This window comes from Brassica oleracea, chromosome C9 (genome assembly GCF_000695525.1).
Source record: "Brassica oleracea var. oleracea cultivar TO1000 chromosome C9, BOL, whole genome shotgun sequence".
Classification (NCBI taxonomy): domain Eukaryota; kingdom Viridiplantae; phylum Streptophyta; class Magnoliopsida; order Brassicales; family Brassicaceae; genus Brassica; species Brassica oleracea.
The window spans coordinates 46,268,534-46,293,857 of NC_027756.1; the positions used below are offsets into that span (position 1 = coordinate 46,268,534).

The window sequence follows — 25,324 nt, forward strand, 5'->3', positions numbered from 1 at the left end:
TGTAAGGTTCAAATTTATGTCGCTAGAATTATCAGAGAAAGAAATATAAAGTACCCTCCAAATCTTCAGGAGCATCGACATTTTCTTTATTCAATGATCTTCATTCAACCTAACAACCATCAAAATAAAAAGAATGTGAGACACATAATCTTCAAAATCCAAGTTTAATGAATGGAAAAAAAAACTCAGGAAGACAGAAAATGTCAAACACTCACTGGCTTCTTCTTCTTTTACTTCTTGGCTCCCGTGAATGAACTATCAAAGCCATCATTATTTGCAGGAAAAAGATTAAATAAAGCAACTGATGAAAATAAACAAATATGTTTCACAGCACATAAACTCTTCTTGAACAATCAGGCAACATATAGTATGTCTCCCGTGTGACTCAGCTGAGTCCTCGATGGCATCCTGAACGACAAATGTCTTCTTCTTCTTCTTGGTTAGATCAAAGGGTGCACGCTAAGGATGACCAAAGAAAATTAAAACCACACAATCATGATTTATCAAGCAAAATAAAAGAACCGATGATGAATTTATTAAAGATGGGGAGATGTAGAGACTAAAGAAGAAAAACTGATTCATGAAACTCAAAGAGCCAATCTGTGTTTGTTAGATGAGTCATGAACCGATGATTGAAAATTGAAAGCCCTAAACTTCCATTGAAGAGAACGCTTACAGACCAAAGAGGTTTATTGGGTTTTTTTTTAACGAATCTCATTTCAAAACGTGAGTTATAAAGTATTCATTAAATCATTAGATAAAATAATAAGTGTGGGTTCCACAGAGAAAACCGAAGAAGCAAAAGTTTCCGACCTTCATAAATATATATTTGTTTCAGCCATTAATGTACAAAGAATCCTTTAACTCAGTGGTATAAATATTGTTGTTTAGATCTTAATAACCTGGGTTCGAATCACAGACTTGACACTTTTTCACACTTTTTAAAAGTGGGATCCACATATTGCTGACGTGTCGCATCAGGAGTGATGTAACTGCTCTATTATAATGTTGATTCCTAACTTTAAGCATTTGAATTAATACAGTGATACATTGCTGTGTCTTCTTGTGGCCTGTCTAATGACTTTAATATGTTTGAAGGAAAGTATGTATACGTACTTTCACTAATTTAGGCATATTAATTTCAGAAATCACTAATTTACTTTCCAATTTCTGTAAGGGAAAGTTTATATGGGGATAAATATCTTTGACATTAAAAAAAAAAATTCACATCAAAACCTTATATTCTCTTTGCTCGATATATATATAGTCGTACATCTCTTCATCATAATTCACACTCACAAACATATCAGTATCCGAGTTCATTATAGATTCACTAATGGCGAGCTTCATCTTTCTTGCAGATTTGAAACCATTCAAAAAGCAATGTGGAAGATAAAGGAGAAAATCATAGGACTTTGGAAATAGTATTTTTGTTTCTGGTGGTCTATGTAACCATTAAAATGGTTCTCATTGATTCTAACATGAGTTTTCATTTTTAACATAAAACAAATATAAATTCAGTATGTTTCTCATCAACTAAATACCGCATATATAACTGAATTATAGATCATTCTATTCAAATCTTAAAGTCCATGAAACCAATGGGATGCATGTTCGACATATATCTCTATAAAGGAAGATGAACACAATGACCCATTTTATTATTTATGTCCACCTAACAAATATATGACAATAATATTACCTAAAACAAATTTAAATTTCGGAATCTCTATTATGTAATAGACAAAAATTTATATTTTAACAAAAAAAATCTATCTAACACAAAATTTTGTTTATAAGGTTGGAATAAGGATCTCACTCCGCGCGCGGATTACTACCTAGTCTAGTCTACTATTATAATCAAATTTCTCAGAAATAATGACGACAAGAAGAGAGAGACACAGACTTTGCTTCTTCAAGTATATTCGACTTTTGAGCTCAGGATGTGATTAAACTGAGTTACGTACTAGTGACTAATACCATACTGCATTGACCCATGAGTCCATGACCATGAAGGCTGAGTGTGATCCAGATTATATATATTTCTCAATCATCAATTATCAGAACATCTAGGTTTTCACTTTGCACATTACAACACAATGAGGAGGATAACACAAGCTTTCTTTTAATAAGTATCAAAGGGAACATACGTAAGCTGATTGCAACAGCTGCATTGTTTTTCAGAACATTAGTATACATATTGCAAGCAAGACCAACACACAGAACCCATCAAAAGAAACTACTAAATGCTGAAGCTTTAGCATTGTCATCAACATTCCAGTATGATGACCCTCACTTCTCATGGCTGCCATGTGGTGATCCATCCAGCCAAACTTGCAACATTGTTAGAGATATCTTCGATGGTGTTGCTTTGTAGCGCAATGACAATCTCCTCTTGGTAACTATCTTTTGCTTCTTCGAGCAGAACTTGGAAGATCTCCTCTTGTTAATCAAGTCCATGAACCGTTTCGATCAAAGTTTATCCAACAGCGGGAAACAAATCTATTAAGATTTATATAGTTTACCAAAGTGCCAAAGATTATATTAGAGTCTAAAACAGCAGAGAGATCAATGAAGTCTAAAACAGCAGGAAGAGAAGGCTACATCTACGTTATGGTAGCAAATGCTATAGATAGTTAACACCATACTTGCTGTTTTGTATCATAGTTCATACATACATGCACCATAACACAAAAAAAAAAACCTTTTCACATAGATTCATGCGTCAAGATAAAAGCCAATGCTCCTGAATCAACTTCAATCAGGTCTTTCAGCTCTCCGTATATCTCTTTGGTCACACGCCGAGCAGGAGCCTTATGCGAGAACCTGAGTCTCTCTGAATTCGTGATTGTAAATATCGGCTCCGACCCATCAATCTCGTTATGTTTGTACTCCGTAACTTCCCTAAAGAGTAAACTTTCTTCATCATCATCACAACTGGGCTCACGCTCTAGTAATAAGACCTTATACCCTAAAGTGTCATCAAGAACTTGAACAACGTCATAGCTGCACACACCAACTTTCCTAAACTCCATGTATTCACTCCAGAATCTGTATATCACCCACACTTCTCCAATCTTGGGCAGAATCGTATATTCATTACCATCAATGGAGGTTTCAGGCACTACCTGATGTGAAACATCATCTGTAGTTATGATTTCTAGAGCATTTCTCGCGTAGTAAGTTCCACAGCCAACAGGCATTTTCTTGTCTTCATACTGGATCACATCCAGAGGAAAACAAGCAGGTTTTAACCGGCGTACGTGTAGTTTGTAGACTGCCTTCTGATGGAGCACCCGAGTGAAATGATCTTTTGTATCTTACCGTAGTACAGAGGAAACTCATGACCACTGCAAAATGACCAAATCTAGACTATTTGAAAAACCTTCCCCTTACTAGCAAAGTAGATGGTTTGAGGTTTAGCTTTTCTATTACTCCCAGAGTTTGAAGTTGTAAGCTTTGCTAATAGATGTGAGGCACTATTGTATCTTCAATTGTTTCAGGTAATGCAGCTTTGTCCAGCTCATAAGCATCTTTAGGCACACCTTCAATTCCAGTCAGTTTGAAGAAAGGAACACTGTGGGAGAATCGATACAATCTGTGAGGTAAAATGCGAAATATGTCTGCATGACCAGTTCCCATCCGAAAGAAGACACTTGCGTACCCTTTTGCTTTATGCAAGAATGCAACAGAAACACCAGCTTTGTCAGCGTAATCTCAACAAATTCATACTCGTAACTGCGGTGAGAATCTGGCTGTGAAGACCAGTTGATATCCCAGTTTTTGAATAGAGCCCAAGTCTCGCCTTTTCTCGGGGAAACAATGAGATGGCCAGTGTTGATTCCTTCCTTGCAGTGTACAACATGTGAGAATAGGGAAAGGTCTTATGTGTTCTGATGTTTCCCAAGCTTGAACTGACCAGCAGAGACAGGCAAGTCTTCTTCAAGCCATTGGATCTGTTTCTCATCATCTGGATCTGGCTCTAAGTACGTGATCCTAAGGCCAAAGGTAGGAGTTGAAACTTTTCGGATCCGGGCATACAATCTAGGCATTCCATCCACTTTATCATAAAGAGCTCAAGTCTGCCCGACCGAAAAGTTTACTTCTTTCCTCAGTTTCTCAAAGTCATTAAACTTCAGACCATCATATCCAGTACTGCAACTTTCACCATGCTCATTCATCTTTCTCTTCTCACCAACACCAACCGCACAGCTCAAACCAAGCAATGCCTCAATAGCAGGTTCATATACTTCTTGCCAAGTTCTATGTACCTCTTTTGTTACTCTCGAAGTAGTAACTTGATGCGAGAATCTGAGCATTTCACATTTTGGGATTGTGAATCTCACATCGGCACCATCAGTCCAATGCCCAGTAGCGGCCATATACACCGAACGAACACCTGCAGAATCCGCTGATTTAAAGCCACCATCAGGAGCCAACAGCAGAACCTTGTAGTCCAGTTTATCATCAAGAACTTCCACAAGGTCATAAGTCTGGGACTTCAGATCAACGGCTTCAAGGTCATTACTCCAGTTTCTGTATATTGCCCAAACATCACCAGTCTTGGGCAAGATGCTGTAGTCATTCCCATCTCCTGAGGAGACTAGGCTTATCTGGCGTGAAAACACATCAAGATCAGTGAATATCTCAAAACCTTTTCTTGCCCTGAAATTCCCACAGCCGATGGGCATTTCCTTGTCACTCCACTGGATGACGCCTTTGTTAGATGTAGCTTTTAGCCGACCTATGTGCAATTTAACTACCGGATCCTGCTCAAACGCCTGAACAAACGTGACCTTCTGAATCTTGCCATATTGCCGGGGCAGGTCATCATCTCCACTGCAAAATGACCAGACTTGGCCTGTTTGAAAAGTTATTCCTTTACTAGCAAAGTAAACACATTGCGAGTGTGTACTGTCCTCCTCCTCCTCATGGTTTGACACTGTAGGACTAGGCTCTTCTAGTAGATGTAAAGGGACGTCAATCTCTTTGATGTTTTCTGGTAGTGCTGCGGGATCCAGCTCATAAGCACCTCGACGAGGCACACCTTCTGCTTCTATTCCAGTCGTCTTAAATGATGGAACACGATGGGAGAATTGTTCTGTAAACCCACGCTTAATGTAAGACTTATCAACTTCCTTGTTAAAGCGACAAAACACACCTGAAAAACCTTTTGCTTTATGCAAGAATCCAATCGGTACTCTAGGATAATCATCATCTTTTGACCAGATTTTGACGAAGGCATAGTTATATTTACTGTGTGAATCAGGATGTGCTGACCAGTCATGGTTCCGGTATGAGGAGAGAGACGTGATGTGAGCCTTGAAGATAGCCCACGTCTCTCCTTCTTTTGGGTATACACTGAATGTACCTGCGCTACTCCCTTCCTTGCACTGAACCAGATGAGAGAACCTTCCGCGATCTTTTATATCTTCGGTTTTTCCGAGTTTGAACCTACCAACAGAAACAGGCAACCCTTTTTCATACCCCTGTATCTCCTCCTTGGGGTCTGGATCAGGCTCAAGCCATGTGACACTAAGACAGAAACCGGGAACTGAAACTTTTGTGATCTGAGCATACAATCTAGGCATCCCATCCACCTTATCATCATAAAGAGCCCATGTCTGTCCAACTGCAAACTTGATTTCTTCCCTCGGCTTATCAAAGTCATTAAAAGTTGAATCGTGCTTTGATCTTTCTGGTTCTTCTCTAACTACTTTCTTTCCCAAAGACCCTTTAAGATTTATGTTGCTTGTCCATTGAAAGCCTGTAGCTTGCTAAACACAGACCCTTGAAGCTCCTCTCCTCCACCAAAACCAAAATCTTTTATAGCTTTGGTGTCACCAACTATAATAACTTCTTCAGTCTCGCTGCTGTATCCAGTTCCTCTTTCTCCACTCTCCAACCCTTCCCTCTTTCTCTTCTCCCCAGTGTTTGTGGCAGAAGAAAATGTCTGATTGTGCTGAGCAAGCTCTGGAGAACCATCAAGGTTAGTCTTTTCCATCGCAGATTTAGCCTTGAGTGGGTCATCCATTATGATCTCAACTTGATCAGGTTTCATGTCTTCTCATGAACAACAACGAAACAAATAGAATAATCAAAAACAAAGCAAAGGTCAAAGATGAACTGCTATAAGCAATTGATTCCTTAGACTTATATTCAAAATCTAATGCAGAGAATATAGGAGAAGTAAAACTTTCAAAGAGCCAAGACAATTAGAAGTAAACAACAGAAAGAAAAAAATCAAAATCGGAAGAAACTTCAAAAATCCTTTTGATAAATTTCTAAAACCCTAAAAACGCTAGCGATGGACTATTATAAAGAGAGAGAAACCCAATGCTAAGTGAATCAGATGCAGCGATACAATCTGGCAAAGTATAATAGACGAAAGATTCGATCAGGGTTACGCAACAACAAAGACGAAATCGAAAATATCGGCGGTGAGTTTCGCCGGAGAAGGAAGAAGAAGAAGAAGAAAAGCGATTAAGGAGCTTACTATGTCTAAGATTCTGACGTCGGAGAGAACTGTGTGTGGAAGTTCCGTCGTCGTTGCCACTCTTTTACAGTTTTAATTTTATAGCTCTTTCACTTTTCACAGCGGTAAAAGCTCCATTCCCAATTAATTTTGGCGGGAAAATAACTAGGCTAAATGGGCTAACGATCACTAGAGGCCCAACAAGCCCAGCTAATCATTTTGAATTTTGACATGCATTGCTCCGCTCCTTCTTTAGGAAACACGAAGATGATCCGGTTACCGGTAAGTAAGCTTCCTTATATTTTCAAAATATAATTTATTTGTCCACTTCTTCTTCTTACTAGGGTTTGAATTTTGAAAAACTTCCATTTCTCTCTCTCTCTACCATTTTCCCCCTCTGTTTCTCTCTCTTCTCAGATCGATTCCAACAACGGCCATTAATCCTCCTTTTGAGCTGAGAAGATTCCGAATCGGATCTCAGGCGAGTTGAAGCTCAGACGATGAACCAGTACCACATATACGAAGCTATTGGCCATGGCAAATGCTCGGTAATTCCTAATCTGCTTTTCCATTCCCCGATAATCTTCGTTTCTAAATCGGTTTGTATCTCTTTCCAGACTGTGTACAAAGGAAGGAAGAAGAAGTCGATCGAGTATTTTGCCTGCAAGAGTGTCGAAAAGTCGCGCAAGAGCAAGGTTCTTCAAGAGGTACTCTCGCCAGATCTGTCTCCTCCTTGTCGAATTAGTGATTTGAATGCTTGATGATGGACTCGGATTCACTCTAGATTCGTCAATTAGGGATCTTAAGTTGCTATTTATGGATGGTGTTTGTGAGTCCAAATGCTGAATTGATTATTCAATTCCTTTTTCAGGTCAGGATCCTTCACTCGCTAAATCATCCCAACGTACTCAAGTTCTATGCTTGGTAACAACTCATTAGCTAATATCGAAAACAATTATCAGGCGCTCTGTGTTGTATTAGTTTCTAATTTATCGGCTTCTTGTGGTCTCAGGTACGAAACTTCTGCTCACATGTGGTTAGTTCTGGAATATTGCGTTGGGGGTGATCTCAGGACGTTACTGCAGCAGGTATTATTGCTTGTAGTTCAACTCTCTTATTGATGGTAGATCACAGTTTTTCTCAAGATCACTTGTTCTGCAGGACACTAAGCTGCCTGAAGATTCGGTCTATGGTCTTGCATATGATCTTGTCATAGCCCTGCTGTAAGCCCTTTTTTATTACCAGTTTGACACTACATCTAGGATCATGTATAAAATGTTTTCTCTTATGGACATTTTTTTCCGGTAATTTCCAGGTTTTTGCATTCGAAAGGAATTACATATTGTGATCTGAAGCCGTCAAACATCTTACTTGATGAAAATGGACATATTAAGGTAAGCTTCTTGCTGTCTTTTTTTTTATGCAGGTGTGGAGATTATTTGGTTTAAATGATCTCATTTTGCTCTGTTTTGCAGCTGTGCGATTTTGGGTTGGCAAGGAAACTAGACGATATTTCTAAATCTCCTTCCACGGTAAACAGTTTTGCCTGTCCCTTTTTCTATATATGCGGTTTACGGTACTAGTGAATATATGATATCAAATTACATTGGAAGCTTCATTCCGTGAATACTGATCCCCTGTGATAACTTGCATCAGGGAAAACGTGGAACTCCGTACTATATGGCTCCAGAACTATATGAAGATGGAGGGGTCCATTCTTTTGCTTCTGATCTATGGGCACTTGGCTGTGTGTTATATGAATGTTACACAGGGAGACCTCCTTTTGTGGCAAGAGAGTTCACCCAGCTTGTGAAATCTATTCATTCAGATCCAACTCCTCCACTGCCTGGAAATCCGAGCCGTTCATTCGTCAATCTTATTGAGTCTCTTCTTATCAAAGACCCAGCTCAAAGAATACAATGGGCAGATCTCTGTGGTCATGCATTTTGGAAGAGTAAGATAAATTTAGTACAGTTGCCTCCTCAGCCTACTTTTGATAAGATGATTGGCATTCACCCAAAGCCATGTCTTTCCGAGCATAACGGTGACAGACCAAACAAGACCCCTCCGAAGTCTCGGGAGAAAGATCCAAAAGGAGGTTCAAGACACAGTGAGAGCAATACTCAAGGTTCAAGGGCTCATGAGACGCCACAAAAGGGTACCCCTGCTGGTTCTAAAGTTCAAACGAAGCTTCCTAGTAAACCAACTGAGGAAAAGCATGTAGGTCGTCCGGGTGCTAACAGGCAGGTGAACATTCTAAGATTGTCAAGGATCGCAAAGGCAAATCTCCAAAAGGAAAACGAGAAGGAAAACTACAGGAGACCCTTACCTAATAGCAACGAGAACTGTGCTGAAGTTAAGATCGAGAACACTGATATGGAACTTGATTTTGATGAAGACAATGATGAAGAGGGACCAGAAGAATCAGAAGGAAATGAGAACACCCCTTGTGCAAAGGATGAAAGAGTTCTGAATCAAAATGAGAGTCACCAAAGACAAGGAGTTAGGAGCAATAATGTCCCTGATGAGAGCTCGTCTCCAAATGAAACACCAACCTCGGCTGGAGCCAAAGATTGCCAAGAAGAGCAGTCAGAACCCATTGAAGTGTCAGCTGCGCTACCTTGTGCTAGTCCTCTAGTTAAAACTCACAGAGGAAGAGAAGTTTCTGGGTTGACTGTTAATCACGACTCGTCTAAAACACCTAATAGCATCAGTGACGTCCTTTGGCATTTATCTGATCTTTCTGTTAGACCTGTGATGCCCAGCAAAAAATCTGACAAAGAAGCTGTGCCTTCTCTCTCATTCGAAGCACCACAGCCTTCTGATTTTGGTAAGATGGGAAAGCAAGAACTAGAACCGCTTAACAATAGGATCATAACGGTTGTAAGTGGGAGTAGTGCTGGCATCTCAGAGAAACAGAATTTGATCAGATACCTCGAGACACTGAGTGGCAATGCTGATGCAGCCAACATCTTGACCAACGGGCCAATAATGCTTGTGCTTGTTAAAGTTCTGCGATTATCCAAGACCCCGGCGTTTCGTGTACAAATTGCTTCACTAATTGGTTTGTTAATTCGCCATTCTACTTCTATTGAGGATGACCTGGCAAACTCTGGTATTTTAGACTCTCTTACCAATGGCCTCAGAGACAAGCATGAAAAAGTGAGAAGGTTCTCTATGGCAGCTCTAGGTGAATTGCTATTCTACATCTCGACTCAAAATGAGCATACGGATTTTAAACCAACAGAATCTCCATCTAAAGAAATCCGGTCTGCATCAGGTTGGCAGGTTAGTTTTCCAGGACTTTTACTTTGAAACTTGTAGATTCTTTGCCTTATTATTTAGCTTTTTATGTTTATGGTGTAATTCTTATGGACCAAAGTACATTCCTTAATCTGAATAAGTGAACTCTATCTTTTCACTGATTCCTATTTAAGCAGATTCTTTTTCTTCTTTTTGGCTAGGTTTCAAATGCATTGATCTCTCTGGTAACATCTACCTTACGCAAAGGAGAGGATGACCTGACTCAGCTCTACGCGTTAAGGACAATAGAAAACATCTGCAGTCAAGGAGCTTATTGGGCCACCCGTTTCTCTAGCCAAGATTTGATAAGCAACCTCTGCTATATTTACAGGGCAGTAGGGAAACAGGAGAGCATGAGGCAGACTGCTGGATCATGTTTGGTCCGTCTTGCTCGTTTTAACCCTCCTTGCATTCAGACGGTTGTAGAAAAGCTTTCACTGAAGGAAATAGCTTCAGCTTTTGTGAAAGGCAGCGCACGAGAGCAGCAAATCTGCTTAAATCTTCTGAATATGGCTATGATTGGAAGTCACACATTCCCAAGCTTTGGAAGGCATCTTGTGACATTGGCAGAGGAGAAAAATCTCTTCCCTAGTTTGCTTTCCGTCATAGAGCAAGGAACTGAAGTTCTGAGGGGTAAAGCTGTTCTCTCCGTTGCACTTCTCTGCAAAAACAGTAGGCGATGGCTAACAAATTTCTTCTGCAATACAAGATTTCTTCCTGTGGTAGACAGATTAGCCAAAGAAAAAGACACTTATGTGCAACAATGTCTTGAGGCATTCGTGAATGTGATTGCCTCCATAATACCGGGTTTGCTGGATACGATAACCAGTGATATCCAGCAACTAATGACAGGAAGACGCCATGGACCTGGCTCTACCCTCAACAATCGAGCTGCTCATAAGACTAATGCACACTTGTTCCCTGTGGTTCTTCATCTTCTTGGAAGTTCTTCGTTTAAGAACAAATTGGTAACCCAACAAATTCTACGCCAGTTGGCAAATCTTACAAAACTTGTGGAAGCTTCATTTCAGGTCAGTAGTTACAATCAAATGAAATGCCTCTGTGTTTTCTCATTTTGCACTTGTGGTTAGTTGCTCGTCAACGTTTAAACTCTTTGCTTTATCATAGCTACTGTGCTATAATATGGTTAGTATTTCGTATAGGACAGGATTGAAAATTTCATACAACTAGAATCGGAACTATCACATAACTAGCTTTTTTCCTGTGTTAACTATTGATGTATGTTTAGGAGCTAAGATGTTTTAAGAATATTCTCCGTTTGCTCTCTTGTCTTTATCATAGTCTATATGACACAGTGAACCTTGATATGATATATTTATGCAAATTTTGACGACTTGTTGCCAATTTGTAGGGACGAGATGACTTCCGTATAACTCTTCTTCAAGTTCTAGAATGCATAGCAGAAGATGCTCCTCTGGTTAAACAAAACGCTGAGATTATCATCCGTGAGATTCTCCCATCTCTGGCTGCAATTTACAATGGTAACAAAGACGGGGACGCTCGGTTTCTCTGTTTGAAGATCTGGTTCGATTCAATGACAATCCTCTTAACCGAGTGCACGGACATCGAGCAACAAACATCCGAGGATTTGAAATCAGTATCCAACTCTCATTTCCTCCCACTATACCCTGCACTGATCCAAGACGAAGATCCAATCCCAGCATACGCACAAAAGCTCCTCATCATGCTCGTTGAGTTTGATTACATAAAAATCTCCAACATACTGCATCAGAATACAGTTTCACAATGCTTCGAGTTTCTTCTCGGAGACTTATCAAGCGCAAATGTGAACAACGTCAAGCTCTGTCTTGCCTTGGCTTCAGCTCCAGAGATGGAAACTAAGCTACTTTCTCAGCTCAAAGTGGTGAGAAGAATCGGGAATCTGCTAGAGTTCGTGAACGCCAAAGACATGGAAGATTTCCTTGAGCCTACTGTGAGTCTCTGCAGAGCTTTTCTGCTAAGGTCACTTGGGAACAAGAAAGGTCTCAGCTCCAACTACTCGAAAGAGCCAACGCTTTTATCAGAGTCATCTTTCACATTCGAGGTCGATCCGCAGGAGTGTATAAGAGACATTGCAGATTTTGGTAGCAACATTGGCTTGTTCTTGCACCTCGCGGGTCTAGATGACACGAGCATCGCAGCAGCAGATATTGCTTCTGAATGCGTCGTGTTGCTACTTAAAGCTGCTTCGAGAGAAGCCACGACAGGGTTTTTAACTAACCTTCCTAAGATCACACCGATTCTGGACTCATGGGGCAGGGGGAAGAGCACGGAGATGCAACTGTTGGTTCTGAAGAGAATCTTGCATTGTTTGGGTTATGCGTGCAAGCAGTATCTATCGCAGGCGATGATTTTGTCGATATCAGGACACGATGTCAATAAGATCAACGCCATAGTCTCTGAGATCAAGAACTCAGACGTCGCTGGTCTTAGTAGCGTCGCTTCTCTCGTTGTTGTGGAGCTGCAGAGGTTGCCTCATCGTTGAGTTTGTTATTTGTTTAGTGAAAATATTTCTGCAATTTCGTCCTATCTATTTGTTAAACCCTGGTTTTCTGAATATGTACGAGATAAACAAACTCAAAAGCATGTGACATTGAAGCTTATCTTTCAATGTATATCGTAGTTCTCTCTCAGTTACAGTTTTATTAAATATCGGACTCTTTTTCATATATGTTGCTAAAAGTATGGTTATGAGTGAATTTTACTGTTTCATATGATTAATTAATTCAAAATGAACATTGAAAAATGGGTTGTGTAGTACCCCCCTCTCAAAAAAAACTTTAGAATGTTTAAAAAAAAAACTTTAGAATGTTTTACCTCGAATGAAATTAAGGAAAGTTTTACTTATGAATGACTTCCAAACGGGCATGGTTCAGTTTTGTTTAGATACAAAAGATTTGTTTTTAGCTCATGTTTCAGAAAGGATCCACCGAAATAAAACAATATAATATGTCGATAACTTTAGTAAACCAAAGTTCTCATTTAATAGTATTTTGTTTCAATTTTTCTATACCAAACAAAAAAAATAAAATTAGAGATTTAGTTACGATTAGACATATTTTTTTGGCTTTATCCATGAGTTCTTTTGTTATACTTATTGAATTGTAAATAGTCATCCAATTCAAACATTATGTTTTGAAATTTCAGAATCCAAATTGACAATTAATTAGTCTTTGGATATAAATTAAGAAAATCTATAGTTTTCTTGAATTTTTCATTGAAATATAAAGGACAAAATCCTATAAAAGGAATTAAAGTAACAAATCACATTTTAGCACTAAACTATACCCGTTACAATACAATAATTGTACATAAATTGACATTTTGTCGAACAAAGAATCTTTGTGCTTATTTTCGTTTTGGCTAATTTGTTTAAAAGGTTTATTGTTTCTCTGTTTATGAAGTGAAAGAGGAGATAATGATAAGACTACATAAAATATTTAACAAAGTCGAAACAATGTGTAGCCTTCTCATTAGCATCCATCTTCTTATCATTGTTAGACTTATGAAGTATGTTTATTCACGACATGTGTAACCTTCCCATCATCACATCTTTCATTTCATAAACAAAGAAACAATAAATATTTTAAACAAATTAGGCAAAAACAATGTTTAATTGACATGTTATCAACAAACATGTTATAACTTCATAAACATGTCGATTATTTTTTGTTCTGATTCTTTCGAAATGAGGAAATTTGAACCTTATAAAAGGTTTGTTTGGTTTCCAATTGAATATTTTGAGGCCATCTGGTTCATATTTTCAGATCCATGTAAAATGTTTAGACCTAATATATTGTTTTGTATAGGTTTGATTAACTAGTAATTACTTAGAGCATTGTCTATGGACACACACAAAAAAACGACCTCGAAATCTAAACCTATCATATGAAGAAGCATATGAATTTTCTTGAGTGACTACACAATTTGTTTTGATTAACAATGTTATTCTAAAGTTACAAATGCCAAACAAACACATGTATATCATTATATCTCACATATGTTTGCATATCAAGTTGACTCATACAACAAATTGTGACAGTTTTCTAGTTTAAAATTAACAAACATAAAGTTCCAAGCTCTCTTTACCGATCAAACATACACAGTTACTACTAGTTGTTGGAGCAAATCATGTCTGAGAATAAAGGAGTAGTTGGTTTGATTGAGTCTTTGTTTAGTTTAGAAGTTTAATGCAAAGTATTCGTCATGTCTTTTTGTTAAGCTCTAGCTTTCTGAATATGTACGAGATAAAACAAACTCAAAAGCATGTGACATTGAAGCTCATCTTTCAATGTAAATCCTAGTTCTCTCCATTACAGTTGTGGTGCTGGTACCTACGAACTACTTCGGTTAGAATCGTTGGATGTTCGAGACAGTACCGGTCCTGAAATAAAAAATACCACAAGCAATTTTAAAAAAATTGACCACTTTTATAAATTTTGTAGATAATTTTTTTTAAAAAAGGCGGATTTATGCAAATATTTTTTATGGGCTGGAAACGGGGGCTTGTAATGCTTCTCCTCAGGGCCGCCCCTGGTTCGAGACGAGTTTGATTTAAGCCTAATTAAAGTTATTGGTTAAATATTTTTTGTAAAATATCAGACCCCATTTCATAGATGTTGCTAAATTATTGTTATCACTTTTTTGTTTCATATGATTAATTAGTTCAAATCAAATATCATATGATGTCGTATTATACTAAAGGAATCATCCCTTGTGGAAACTCCTTGGCTTTTTAGCAAATTTCAAAGTCTTCAATTATTACCACACACATTAACCAATTCAATCGATCCACGTGATAAAGGAAAGATAAACTTTCCCTTCCACCAAACCAACTCCAATAACATACTTACAATCCTTTCGACTCCGCGTAGTTTAATATACAATCATCCTTTATTGTTTTAATAATCTAATCACTAGAGATTATTTATGTTCTATGCACGCAATGTAGGTAATAGCTAACTATAACTAAACATACAAAAAAAAGATTAATATGGAGCTTGGAGTATTTATATATGGGGATGCAGAGATTGAACATCATAGTAAATTCATTCTATATTGTGAATCATGATTGATCACTATGAAGAAACAAATAAAAGAAATATTAAAGTATTTTAGTGGAAATGAATAAATATATATGTAAATATACTCAATTTCTTGCAAAGAAAAGTTATAAGACCTTGCTCTTTCCCTCCAGAAAATAAAATTATTTTTTTATAATTTTAAAGAGTAAAGCTTCTTTTATATAGAGACATCATCATTACGACTCAAGATGCACTCCGATCAGCAAATAGAGAGAGACAGATCCAACAAAAAGAAAACTCAACTTTGATTTTCATCATTTAAACCCAAAAAAGGATGATGAAGAAGAAGATGGCTTCTTCCTCTTTTCTCAATAAACTTCTCATCATCATCCTCTTCATCTCTCTCTCCTCTCTTTCTTCTCTCTCTTCCTCTCTACCTTCTACTCCAACCATTTCTCCTCCCTTCCAAGAGCTTTCGCCGGAGATCGCTCCTCTCCTCCCTTCCCCAGGAGACGCTTTACCTTCCGGCGCCGGCGCCGGTACAATCCCTTCTTCTCCAAGCCCTCCTGATCCCGACACTAGCGACGGCTCCTCGTACCCTGACCCGGCTTTTGCTCCCTTCGCTTCTCCGCCGGTTTCTTCTCCTGCTCCACCGTCTCATCCTCTCGCCGGAGTTGTACTCCTCTTTCTCATTGTCTCATCCGCCTCGCTATGGCTCCGTGGCGTTATAGCACTACTATAGTTCCACTTCAGTTATACATTAGACGAACGTTTTGGGTTTCACGTGTTTGTCCAAATGTATATCATTCTCGAATAAACAAAAAATATATATAACATTTTTCTTCCGCTGTGAGCTATGTATTATACATTTAATCTTTCCATTTCACTTCCCCTGCTGAAATTGTGAGTCAATGTTAAACATTTCGATTAACATGCATATAAGCTTTTTTTTTTGTTTAAGACGTGTGTACAAGTTATATCAAGGATGTTATCATTTGAACTCAAAGTTCACCATGGTTTTATATCAGGACCATACACCAACGAAATTTCATCTCATATAAAATCAATAAGCCTTACTTATTACATGCATTATATATATGTTAGTATGAGCTATATATACCTTTTACATAACGATATAAATTAAACTATATGTGTGTTATAGTTAGGAGAATCTGTCTGATTAGGTGGACTTCATTTGTCTGTTTCTGCTGCTGCTTTATTCTTTTTCCTGTTAAAGCACCTTTTGAAAAAGTTTAAATCATGTTTGGCGAATGTAAAGACCCAACTAGTAATGAGTGTCCAATGAGACTAGATAGTTTTAAGAAACCGTTCATATGGTAATTAAAAAAAAAGTAGTGAGAACCTGTATAGATATGTTTACTTATTGTAAAGTTATTCGAAAAGATATTATGCTGGCCAAAAAAAGAGAGGGATATGTTTATTTTGAGGTCATATATCTAGTATTCAGAGTTTGCCTCCGCTGCATACATCAATGCAATTCCACTTGATTAGATATGGTATATGGTATTATACTATATAGATAAAATCAAACAATTGAATTATTTAAAATGGACAAATGGTTAGAACATGCATGTGAGTTCCTCCTAATCCTGCTAAAGTATAAAAGTGTTCCTCTCCTGTCTCTCACCTTTAGTTACTTTCTAATTTTCTTAAATATTTTGCTATGTTGTCAAATCACAGAAATACTATTATTTTCGTGTATATGAATATATGACTTTATAATTTAAGGATTTGTGCGTGACAGATGGTATGATGATCACTACAATGCTGCGTTGGTACCCACTATCTTTGTCCTTAGTAGGATACTAGGAGCAATATCAAGCTCCAAAGTATATGCATTGATAATCTACATGTAATGTCAATAAGCAATGAATGAGTATGCCAAAAAAACACATACTCGTTAAAGCGTGATAATCTCTACATGTAATGTCAATAAGAAATGAGAGTCTGGATCGCGTTAGCCTCTGACTAGTCCCAGAGGCTAACACTATGACTTTAACCGTACGTAGCTGGTTACTACGGTTGCTTTTAATCGTAAAATATTTGGTTTTGGAACATTTTTACGTGGATTGGTTTTACTAGTTCATCTCAATCAGTGTGATTAAATGATATATGTCTCATGAATGACAAAATACATCAATTCACTAACCTAAAATTTTAAAATTTCATAAAACTCTACTTTTTGGAGGCTTCACAGTTATGATTCATTACAGAACATGGGCATATAATACACACGTGTTATGTTTCTTGTTGTAAGTTGCAACAAACTCCCAGGCCCAAGATAACAAACTAAGTTTCAAATCACCTCTCGTTCGTATGGATCGCTATTAAAAATTTTAATTCTAGAGTATTGGTGATGATTGAGAAGTGCTTTAGACCATCTCTAAACATACTTCATTTTCTACTTTTTGATTCATCTTCAAGTAAGTTTTCCTCTCGTCTTATTTTACTTTCTACTTCAAAATGAAACAATGAACAGTGTTAAATCAAATTTGAAGATATATTATTCTCATATTTATTTTTGAGGATGAATTTTTAAAATTGTAAATTGATTTTTAACTTTTACTTATTTTTATTTTTTACCAAATAAATTACATACGTTAATATTATCCAATTAATTTTAAAATTTTGACTATTATTTTCATCTAATCAAATGTTTATATTTAAAGCATATCAATATTTATTTTTAATAAATTTTAACTCGATTAAAAATAATCAAAGATAAATAATCTTCTATCTTACTTCGAAACAGTTATGTTAACCACTCATAGAAAACCCCTATACATATATATGGTGTTTTTTTTTTAACAAATTATGATGTTTTGTGTTTGTTTATTCATATTATGTAGTAAATTTATTATATGATGATGTTTAATTTATATGAAATAATAATTTTGTTGGATTATTTTTAAAAGAAAAATAGTTAGGTAAAATAGCAAATATGAAAAACATAAAGTTTTATTAATAATTAATAATAAAGTAGAGATGTAATATATTTGGAATATTTTTTTTACAAAAAAAAAGAAACTAAACAAATCATTAAAGTGAATGTTGTTTGATTTTTTTTTAAGAAAGTGATATTTTGATGATAAAAATGAAACCAATTGGAGATGCTCTTAGAAGTGTTGTAGAATATTTGTGCAGTCAGTTTTTAAGCACAAATTTCTTCCAATCATGCTTTAGAAAGAATTTTTTTAAAAGCTACATATTTTTCTTTCATTTCTTTTCCTTATGGCTTGACGAAACAAAATACCTATTGCACTAATGAGCTTGATTGAAATGAGTTGTAGCATTATATATTTCGTCATAGCATTAATATTGTTGATTTTTTTGCAGTAGTTTTATCAATTTTCTGTGTAGAATTTTGATCGTAGATTTAATGAGATTTAGCGATTTACTTTTAAATTTTCTGAAGATAAATTTTAAGTACTCTAGGTTTTTTGCTTTCAAAATCTAAAGAGAATGAAAACAAATAATTGTGTTTTGGAAAAAAAATTGGTTGTATTCTACGTCACTTTTAAAACATTTGCCAATCATCACTTGTGTCTTAGCTTTGGGAGATGTTATTCAAAATTATGTATTTTAATGGAGTTCAAATCTAAATACAACCAATCCTATCGTTATTTGAATGGTGATTCTAAATTATATTTTAAAATCTAATGTTATTGAATATAGTATTTATAAATCTTATTTAAAAGGCTGGTGTTATTTAATAAATTATTTAAATCCAATATTTAATATCTAGTGTTATTCAATTTTACAGGATTTTAACTTTTTTTGTAAAAAATTAAGTGGATTTCAAATAATTCTATGTAGAGTTTAATGAATAAATGACTGAAATAAAAATTCAAAGGGTACTACAGAGATTTTATAATTCACGAACTTAAACTATATTAAAATTTAAAATTTGTTGGACTGTAAAAATTTAATAATTAATTGAATAATATCCCTTTAGAAAACTTACAAATAAGGGGGCGACTGGTTTTCCCGCTACCACCCGCAACCGCAGCTTTTACGGTTGGTAGCGGTTGGTAGCGGTTTGCAACAATCACTCAAATCGCTCTAAACCGTTCCGAATCTCATAAATTCAAAAGCTGGCTCCAGCTAGCGTTTGCGGTTGCGGGAAGGTAAATTTTTTTTCTTTTTTTGAAAACAATATATATACAAAAGTAAAAATATTTAATAAAAAATTTAAAATTGAAATTATGAAAATATTAAAATATATCTATTATATTTTAATTAATATTATAAAATTTTATAATAAAAACAATTTCAATAAATTTTCAAAAATTAAAATTATAACTTTTTAAATATAAATTTTATATTTATTATAATTTTATGATTTTTGATATTTTTATAATTATATTAAATGTAAATATTGTTTAATTTATTATTTGACTGTTACCGCATTTGGTAGTTAACCAGTCATAAGTCACCCGCAAACGCACCAATTTTTAACCGCAGTACCAGTCGTACAAATCTCTTAAAACCGCTAGAAACCGCAACCGCCCGTATCCACAAACTCCCGCAATCACAACCGCAATCGCTGCGTTTGAACCAGTCATACCCTAAGTAATCAAATATTTTCTCGTCTACAACCAAAATTTTATATCAAAAATCTATACATCTACAACATTAAATCTAAATCAGAATATATAAAGTACACCTCATTCCAATAAGCTCACTGTACAGATAAGTCGAGTTGGCAAACTAACACATGTTTATTCTGCACAACAAAAATCATGTGTTATAGTGCTGACCATATCTCGCAAGCCCAAGACCACCCTTTATTTTAAACCCACAAATAAAAATTGGGTTAAGAATCAGACCACAATGAACAAACTAGAAAAAACCTCACAAATCCAGTAAGGGAAAGATGTGGATCGCAAACCTCACATATAAAACTTACTGTTTGCTGTCGATAAGATATGACTAAAGTCTAATGGATAGAAGCAATGATGACGGTGAAACTACACAGAGGCCGTGAACGAGATCATGGTCGGTCCAAAAGGTATGTAATAATGTAAAAGAGCTATTTACTATTGATATGGCTTTACATAACTGAAACGGTATATATGTTTGAAACATCACACATTATTTTTTGTTTACCGACAGCGGAAAACTTTGTACTGCGATATATATTAATTGAAAATTACATACAAGTTATAAAATATAAAATAGGCCAAAAATATCTCTAAAATAATATTTTTTTAAAGATATTGAAAATACAATACAATGTGCGGAAATACTGTGGTTGGAACATGACAAGATTATTCGAATGAAGAATCCAGCCATACTTATCTACAACTATGTTGCATCAGAAAGCCTTTTTCTTTTTTGTCAACAAAATAGTTAGGTTTGGCTTTAAAAGAAGAAAGGGACAAAACACAAAAGGGAATAGAGCATTAATGTAAGAGTACCTACTTCCGGTTTATTCGAATGAACAAAACCATGACGCTAACCTACGCCACTGCCCACCCAAACTTCGTTTATATAATAAATAAATTAATGATAAAGTATATCTGCTCTTACTTTTTTTTTTTTTATAATTTTGGTGTGATCCAAAAAACCAAAAACTAATCAATAAGAGGTCCATAGAAATCCGAGTTTTTTGTCACTTAAAGCGTTTATGGATGGCCAAAGAGAATCGAATCTATACGGAAGCTTCAGCTGAAACCCCTTTACCACTAAATTAAGACACTTGGTTATATGTGCTTTTACGAATGTAATAGTTTGTAAAATTGCATCTCATATACACAACTTTTTTTATAGTTAACTCAATACCCTAAATTTCACACCTTGGTATTTTTGTCGATAGACACACAATTTTTCACATCATGTGTGTATTTTACCTAATTTCCATGTGGTTTTTTAGCTAACTGACTCTACTAGTTTTTTTTAGAAACACAAATGTAATAGTTTCATCTCGAGTTACATGTGATTAAAACTTTTTTTTGGAACTGGCTTTCGACATGTAATTAGAACATACTTTCAACTAAGAACGAAAGCACGCATACGTAATAATATATTTTCAGAATATAGTAATTATAAATCCATACATGCATGCATGTTGTATTAGAAACATACGGTATTATACTAAAAAGTTTCTGTTTTGGCTTAATTTTGTTTAAAGAATGTCTTATTCGTTGGGTAAGACGACGTATATCTTCCATTCAAAAGTCCAGTCTATGAACTATAAAAGCCTTCGATTTGTTTTGACTTTTTAAAAAATTTACTTCTAAAAAATTCTATTTTGAACGAAACAAAATGATTGTAAATAAATAGAAAGGGACCAAATGAAATAGAGAGCATGCCCCATTACTATATATTAAGAGCGATGGTTAGATATTTTTGAGTGGGTCCATATACCTCATATAATGCTCTTTTGTGTAGCCCATGAAGCTTCGCTGGCTTTAAAATATGTAATAACTGAATACAAAACATGTTTACACCCTTTTTCTTAATGGTATTTTACAAGGATATTATTAGATATATAGTTTATAAACTAATATTTTGTTACGAGTTATATGCCATCTGAAGATATTATGTAGTTATTTGAATGTCGACAAAAAATGTAGTTGGTTGAATTTACAAAGAAAAAAAACATTTTATAAATGTTGTCGACATTTGAAATTTTTATTATTATTATTATTATTTCTCATATTAATAAACCGGAATCTTATCCAAACCACCGATTTCTCAGCCACCATCGGTTTTATCATTTTCTTAACAACCAAAATTGTATTTTTCCTTATGGTAGCATAATATTTAAATGTGATAAAATACTCACGCTTTCTACACTTCTTTTATAAGAAAATAGTTTGGAACAGATCAAATTAACAGAACGCATGAATGGTGCTATGTAAAACAAAAGTACAAAAGTTGTTTATATCAACCTATGAATTTCTGAAGATGATTGATGTTTAATTCGATGTCAAAATATCTAAAATCGATAAATAAAACAACACAAAATAAAATAAAAAATTACTCAACAAAAGAAGAAAAAATAACTAGAATAGCACTAAATTTTTTTTATCACAAATATAACCTTTAAAAATAAAAATAACAAAAATAACACTTAATGTTTTATCAAAAGAGATAAATATACATTTATACCCCAATGATAAATTAATTTAGACATTAGGGTTTAGAGTTAAGGGGTGGAGTTTAAGATTTAGAGTTTAGAGTTTAGGATTTAGAGTTAAGGGGTAGGGTTTAAGATTTAGGGTTTAGAGTTTAGGGTTTAGAGTTCGGGAGAGTTTAGGGTTTAGAGTCGAGGAGTGAGATTTTGAGATAAGATTTCAAATTTTGAAAAATAAAAAAAATTAAATTTTTCAAAAGATAAAATGCTATTTTGGTCATTTTAGTTTTTAAGGGCTATTTTTGTGATATAAACCTAGAAAGTTGATATTTTGGAGATTTGCCCACAAAAGAAATACAAAATTATATAATTTTTTAGTTGATCTTTTGTATTTTTCTTTTGTAAATGTACCCTTTTTCTTTTCGCCAACCCATATATAATATTATCTAATTACCAAAATCGAAGTAAGTAAAATAATCCTCAATAATTGTATGAAAATAATCAGCTTGGTGTCTCTCAACAACACCAACACCAACACCAACACCACCACCACTTTCTTCTTCTCCATTCTTCTACCTAAAACCTCTCTCAATCATTCTCTCTCCGAATCCATAAACCCAAAACCACCACAACGGATCAAAGATCAATCCCTTTATATATATACAACCCAACCCCTGAGGTCGCATGACCTTACGAAGCTTAATCCTTGAGATGCGCTCGAGGTCGCATCGTGTGGTGCACGACCTCGCCTCCGCCGCCGACTCGACTCCCCCCGCCTCATCTGAATCTAATCGCTGGTCAGACATCCCAGAGGAGCTTTTGAGGGAAATTCTCATCAGGGTCGAGGCTGCCGACGGTGGCAATTGGCCGTCGCGACGCAGCGTGGTGGCTTGTGCCGGAGTCTGCCGCGGATGGCGGCTGCTTATGAACGAAACCGTCGGCGTCCCTGAGATCTCTTCTAAATTGACTTTCCCCATCTCCCTCAAGCAGGTTCTCTCCTTATCACCAATCACTATCTATGTAGCATCTCTGTTTTGATTGAATTAGTAACAAAGTTTCGATTTTTATTGATGGGTTTTCAAATTCTAGTGAAAGTCAGCAAAAGCGCGTTTGCTCTGAAACGCAGAGTGGCTCCTAGTTTATGGGCTGCGTTTGCTTTGTTGGTGTTTGATAAAAGATTGTTGCTTTGTTTGGTGTGTTTGTTTTTTTGTAGCCTGGTCCAAGGGAGTCTCTGGTTCAGTGCTTCATCAAACGTAACCGAGCTACGCAATCATACCATTTGTATCTCGGATTAACCAACTGTGAGCATCTTCATCTCTTTAACTTGTTCTTAATCCAACAGACAAGAGAGTGGACAAAAGATATCTACTCTGAGAGTCTGATTCCTTTCCTCGTGTCTTGGATTCTGAAGTTGTTTGATTCGCATGTCCTTGCAGCATTAACTGATGAGGGGAAGTTTCTTCTTGCTGCGAGTAAGTTAAAGCACACCACTTGCACTGATTATATTATTTCTTTGCGCTCTGATGATATGTCGAGGAGAAGCCAAGCTTATGTTGGCAAAGTCAGGTGCGTCTATATATGATCATGTTCATTAATCTACTATGAGTTTTATCCGATTATTAGCTTTTTAAACTTCGCTTTGATGGATTACAAGTGTTTAACATGTTCTAGTAAACTAAAAACAGTTCCGTTAAAGGTGCTTCGCTGGTTTTGATATGTTGCTCTGTCTAAACATGTGGCAGATCGAACTTCCTAGGAACTAAATTCACAGTCTTCGACGGAAACATGCTGCCGTCGTCAACGTCAACTGGACCCGCAAGGCTGAGAAAGAACCGATCTTATAATCCCGCAAAAGCTTCAGCGAAAGTTCCCCTTGGAAGCTTCCCGGTCTCTCATATCACATACGAGTTGAATGTCTTAGGCTCCAGGTAAATGAGTTTTCAGATTCTATAATTTTAGCAACTTTTAGAAATCTGATTTGTTAAATCTTTTCTTGTGATGGTGGTATTAATTAGGGGACCAAGGAAGATGCAATGCGTGATGGATACAATACCTACAAGTGCAATGGAGCAACCTCGAGGAGTATCATCTTCAGAGCCATCAGAGTTTCCTTACCTCGGTGGTTCTCAGTCAACTTTTTCCAGGTCTCAATCGAAACCTTCACGCAGCAGCAGCAGCGGCGACTTAAGCCACCTGAAAGAGACACCGTTAGTGCTGAGCAACAAGACACCACGGTGGCATGAGCAGCTACGTTGCTGGTGCTTGAACTTCCACGGCCGCGTCACAGTGGCTTCAGTTAAGAACTTTCAACTAGTGGCTGCGGCAGCTAGCAGCGGTGGCGAGGGGTTGTCACCGGAGAGGCAGAACGAGCGGATAATACTGCAGTTTGGGAAAGTTGGGAAAGATATGTTCACTATGGATTATGGATACCCAATCTCAGCTTTCCAGGCCTTTGCCATTTGCTTGAGCAGCTTTGAGACTAGAATCGCCTGTGAATAATTTATCAACACTTTGTTGTGGTTCCTTTTGTAAAAGAGTATCTTCAAGCATTTTGTAAATTGTGAAAAAAACATGGTCTGATTCTGATGTATTTGATGATTTTGTTTTTGTTTGTTCTCCATTACTGCCGGTTGGGATACTTCGGTTCAACATAAATTTTACTGAATTAACCTGAAATAAAATTTGGTTCGGTATTTGGTTAATTTGAATTTTGAAAGTTCTATAGAAGTTTTGATTTTGGCTATATTTTATTTAATTTAATTTAAATTTTGGATAAGTTCGGTTAGGTTAGTTATTGTGGTTCAAAAATTGAATATTTCTGTTCTGTTTGGAGTTTTCGTATGGTTTGATTATAATTTTTTTTAAAGCAAACTGATGTAACTAATTGCCAAACGAACCGAAATCCGAATTATTTTAGAAAAATCAACGAAACTCCTAACCGGAAATTTTGGTTCGATTTGGCAGATTTCCGGAAATTTTGGTTCGATTTGGCGGATTTCTAGTTATAGATTCGAAGGATTCAAGAGGACTTCTAGTTATAGATTCATAGGAAACAAGAGATCTCTGTTTTAAAGCTTCATTATTCATTTTTATGAAACATTGTTGATACATATAATTTTACAGTAATATGATATAATTTATTTATATTGTGACCAAGGGAATGAGAAGGAACATTCGATTCCTTATGGTTTCCATAAAATTACATCATTCATAAAGAATTAATTTTTCTTTCTATTTTTTATCATTCTTTTTTTTTTTGTAGAGAATCATAAAGCAAAATTATTCTTCATTATTTTTGAGAAAGAACAATCATTCTCACTCATTCTTTTTATTTTATTCTTTTTCGCTCATTTTCTATTTGTTCCTAGTGTTCCTCAAATGGTCAATAGTCAGAGCCTA

The 25,324-nt window shown here is 35.9% G+C and overlaps 3 protein-coding genes and 1 pseudogene across 4 annotated transcripts; 3 read left to right on the top strand and 1 right to left on the bottom strand.

The window, feature by feature from the left end:
• Window positions 1-2,708: 2,708 nt before the first annotated feature.
• On the bottom strand, window positions 2,709-6,061 carry LOC106315175 (annotated as a pseudogene).
• Window positions 6,062-6,829: 768 nt separating this feature from the next.
• LOC106319167 (serine/threonine-protein kinase ULK4) lies at window positions 6,830-12,449 on the top strand. Its single transcript, XM_013757416.1, has 10 exons — window positions 6,830-7,023; window positions 7,093-7,182; window positions 7,347-7,399; window positions 7,488-7,563; window positions 7,637-7,698; window positions 7,791-7,869; window positions 7,951-8,007; window positions 8,132-9,763; window positions 9,940-10,809; window positions 11,151-12,449. Exons 1-10 carry the CDS (start codon window positions 6,976-6,978, stop codon window positions 12,282-12,284), a joined length of 4,101 nt encoding a protein of 1,366 aa, XP_013612870.1. The 5' UTR covers window positions 6,830-6,975; the 3' UTR covers window positions 12,285-12,449.
• A 2,597-nt stretch (window positions 12,450-15,046) lies between these two features.
• Window positions 15,047-15,829, top strand: LOC106316346 (classical arabinogalactan protein 25). The gene has a single exon (XM_013754224.1). It carries the CDS (start codon window positions 15,158-15,160, stop codon window positions 15,563-15,565), a length of 408 nt encoding a protein of 135 aa, XP_013609678.1. The 5' UTR covers window positions 15,047-15,157; the 3' UTR covers window positions 15,566-15,829.
• Window positions 15,830-22,419: 6,590 nt separating this feature from the next.
• LOC106312947 (tubby-like F-box protein 11) lies at window positions 22,420-24,539 on the top strand. 2 transcript variants are annotated; one of them, XM_013750651.1, is made up of 5 exons: window positions 22,423-22,915; window positions 23,139-23,226; window positions 23,362-23,491; window positions 23,668-23,853; window positions 23,941-24,539. In XM_013750651.1, the coding sequence occupies exons 1-5, from the start codon at window positions 22,610-22,612 to the stop codon at window positions 24,422-24,424; spliced, it is 1,194 nt and encodes a 397-aa protein (XP_013606105.1). In that variant the 5' UTR covers window positions 22,423-22,609; the 3' UTR covers window positions 24,425-24,539. The 2 variants fall into 2 exon arrangements, with proteins under 2 accessions (XP_013606104.1, XP_013606105.1); XM_013750650.1 differs by having other exon boundaries at window positions 22,420-22,915; window positions 23,139-23,491.
• Window positions 24,540-25,324: the final 785 nt, after the last annotated feature.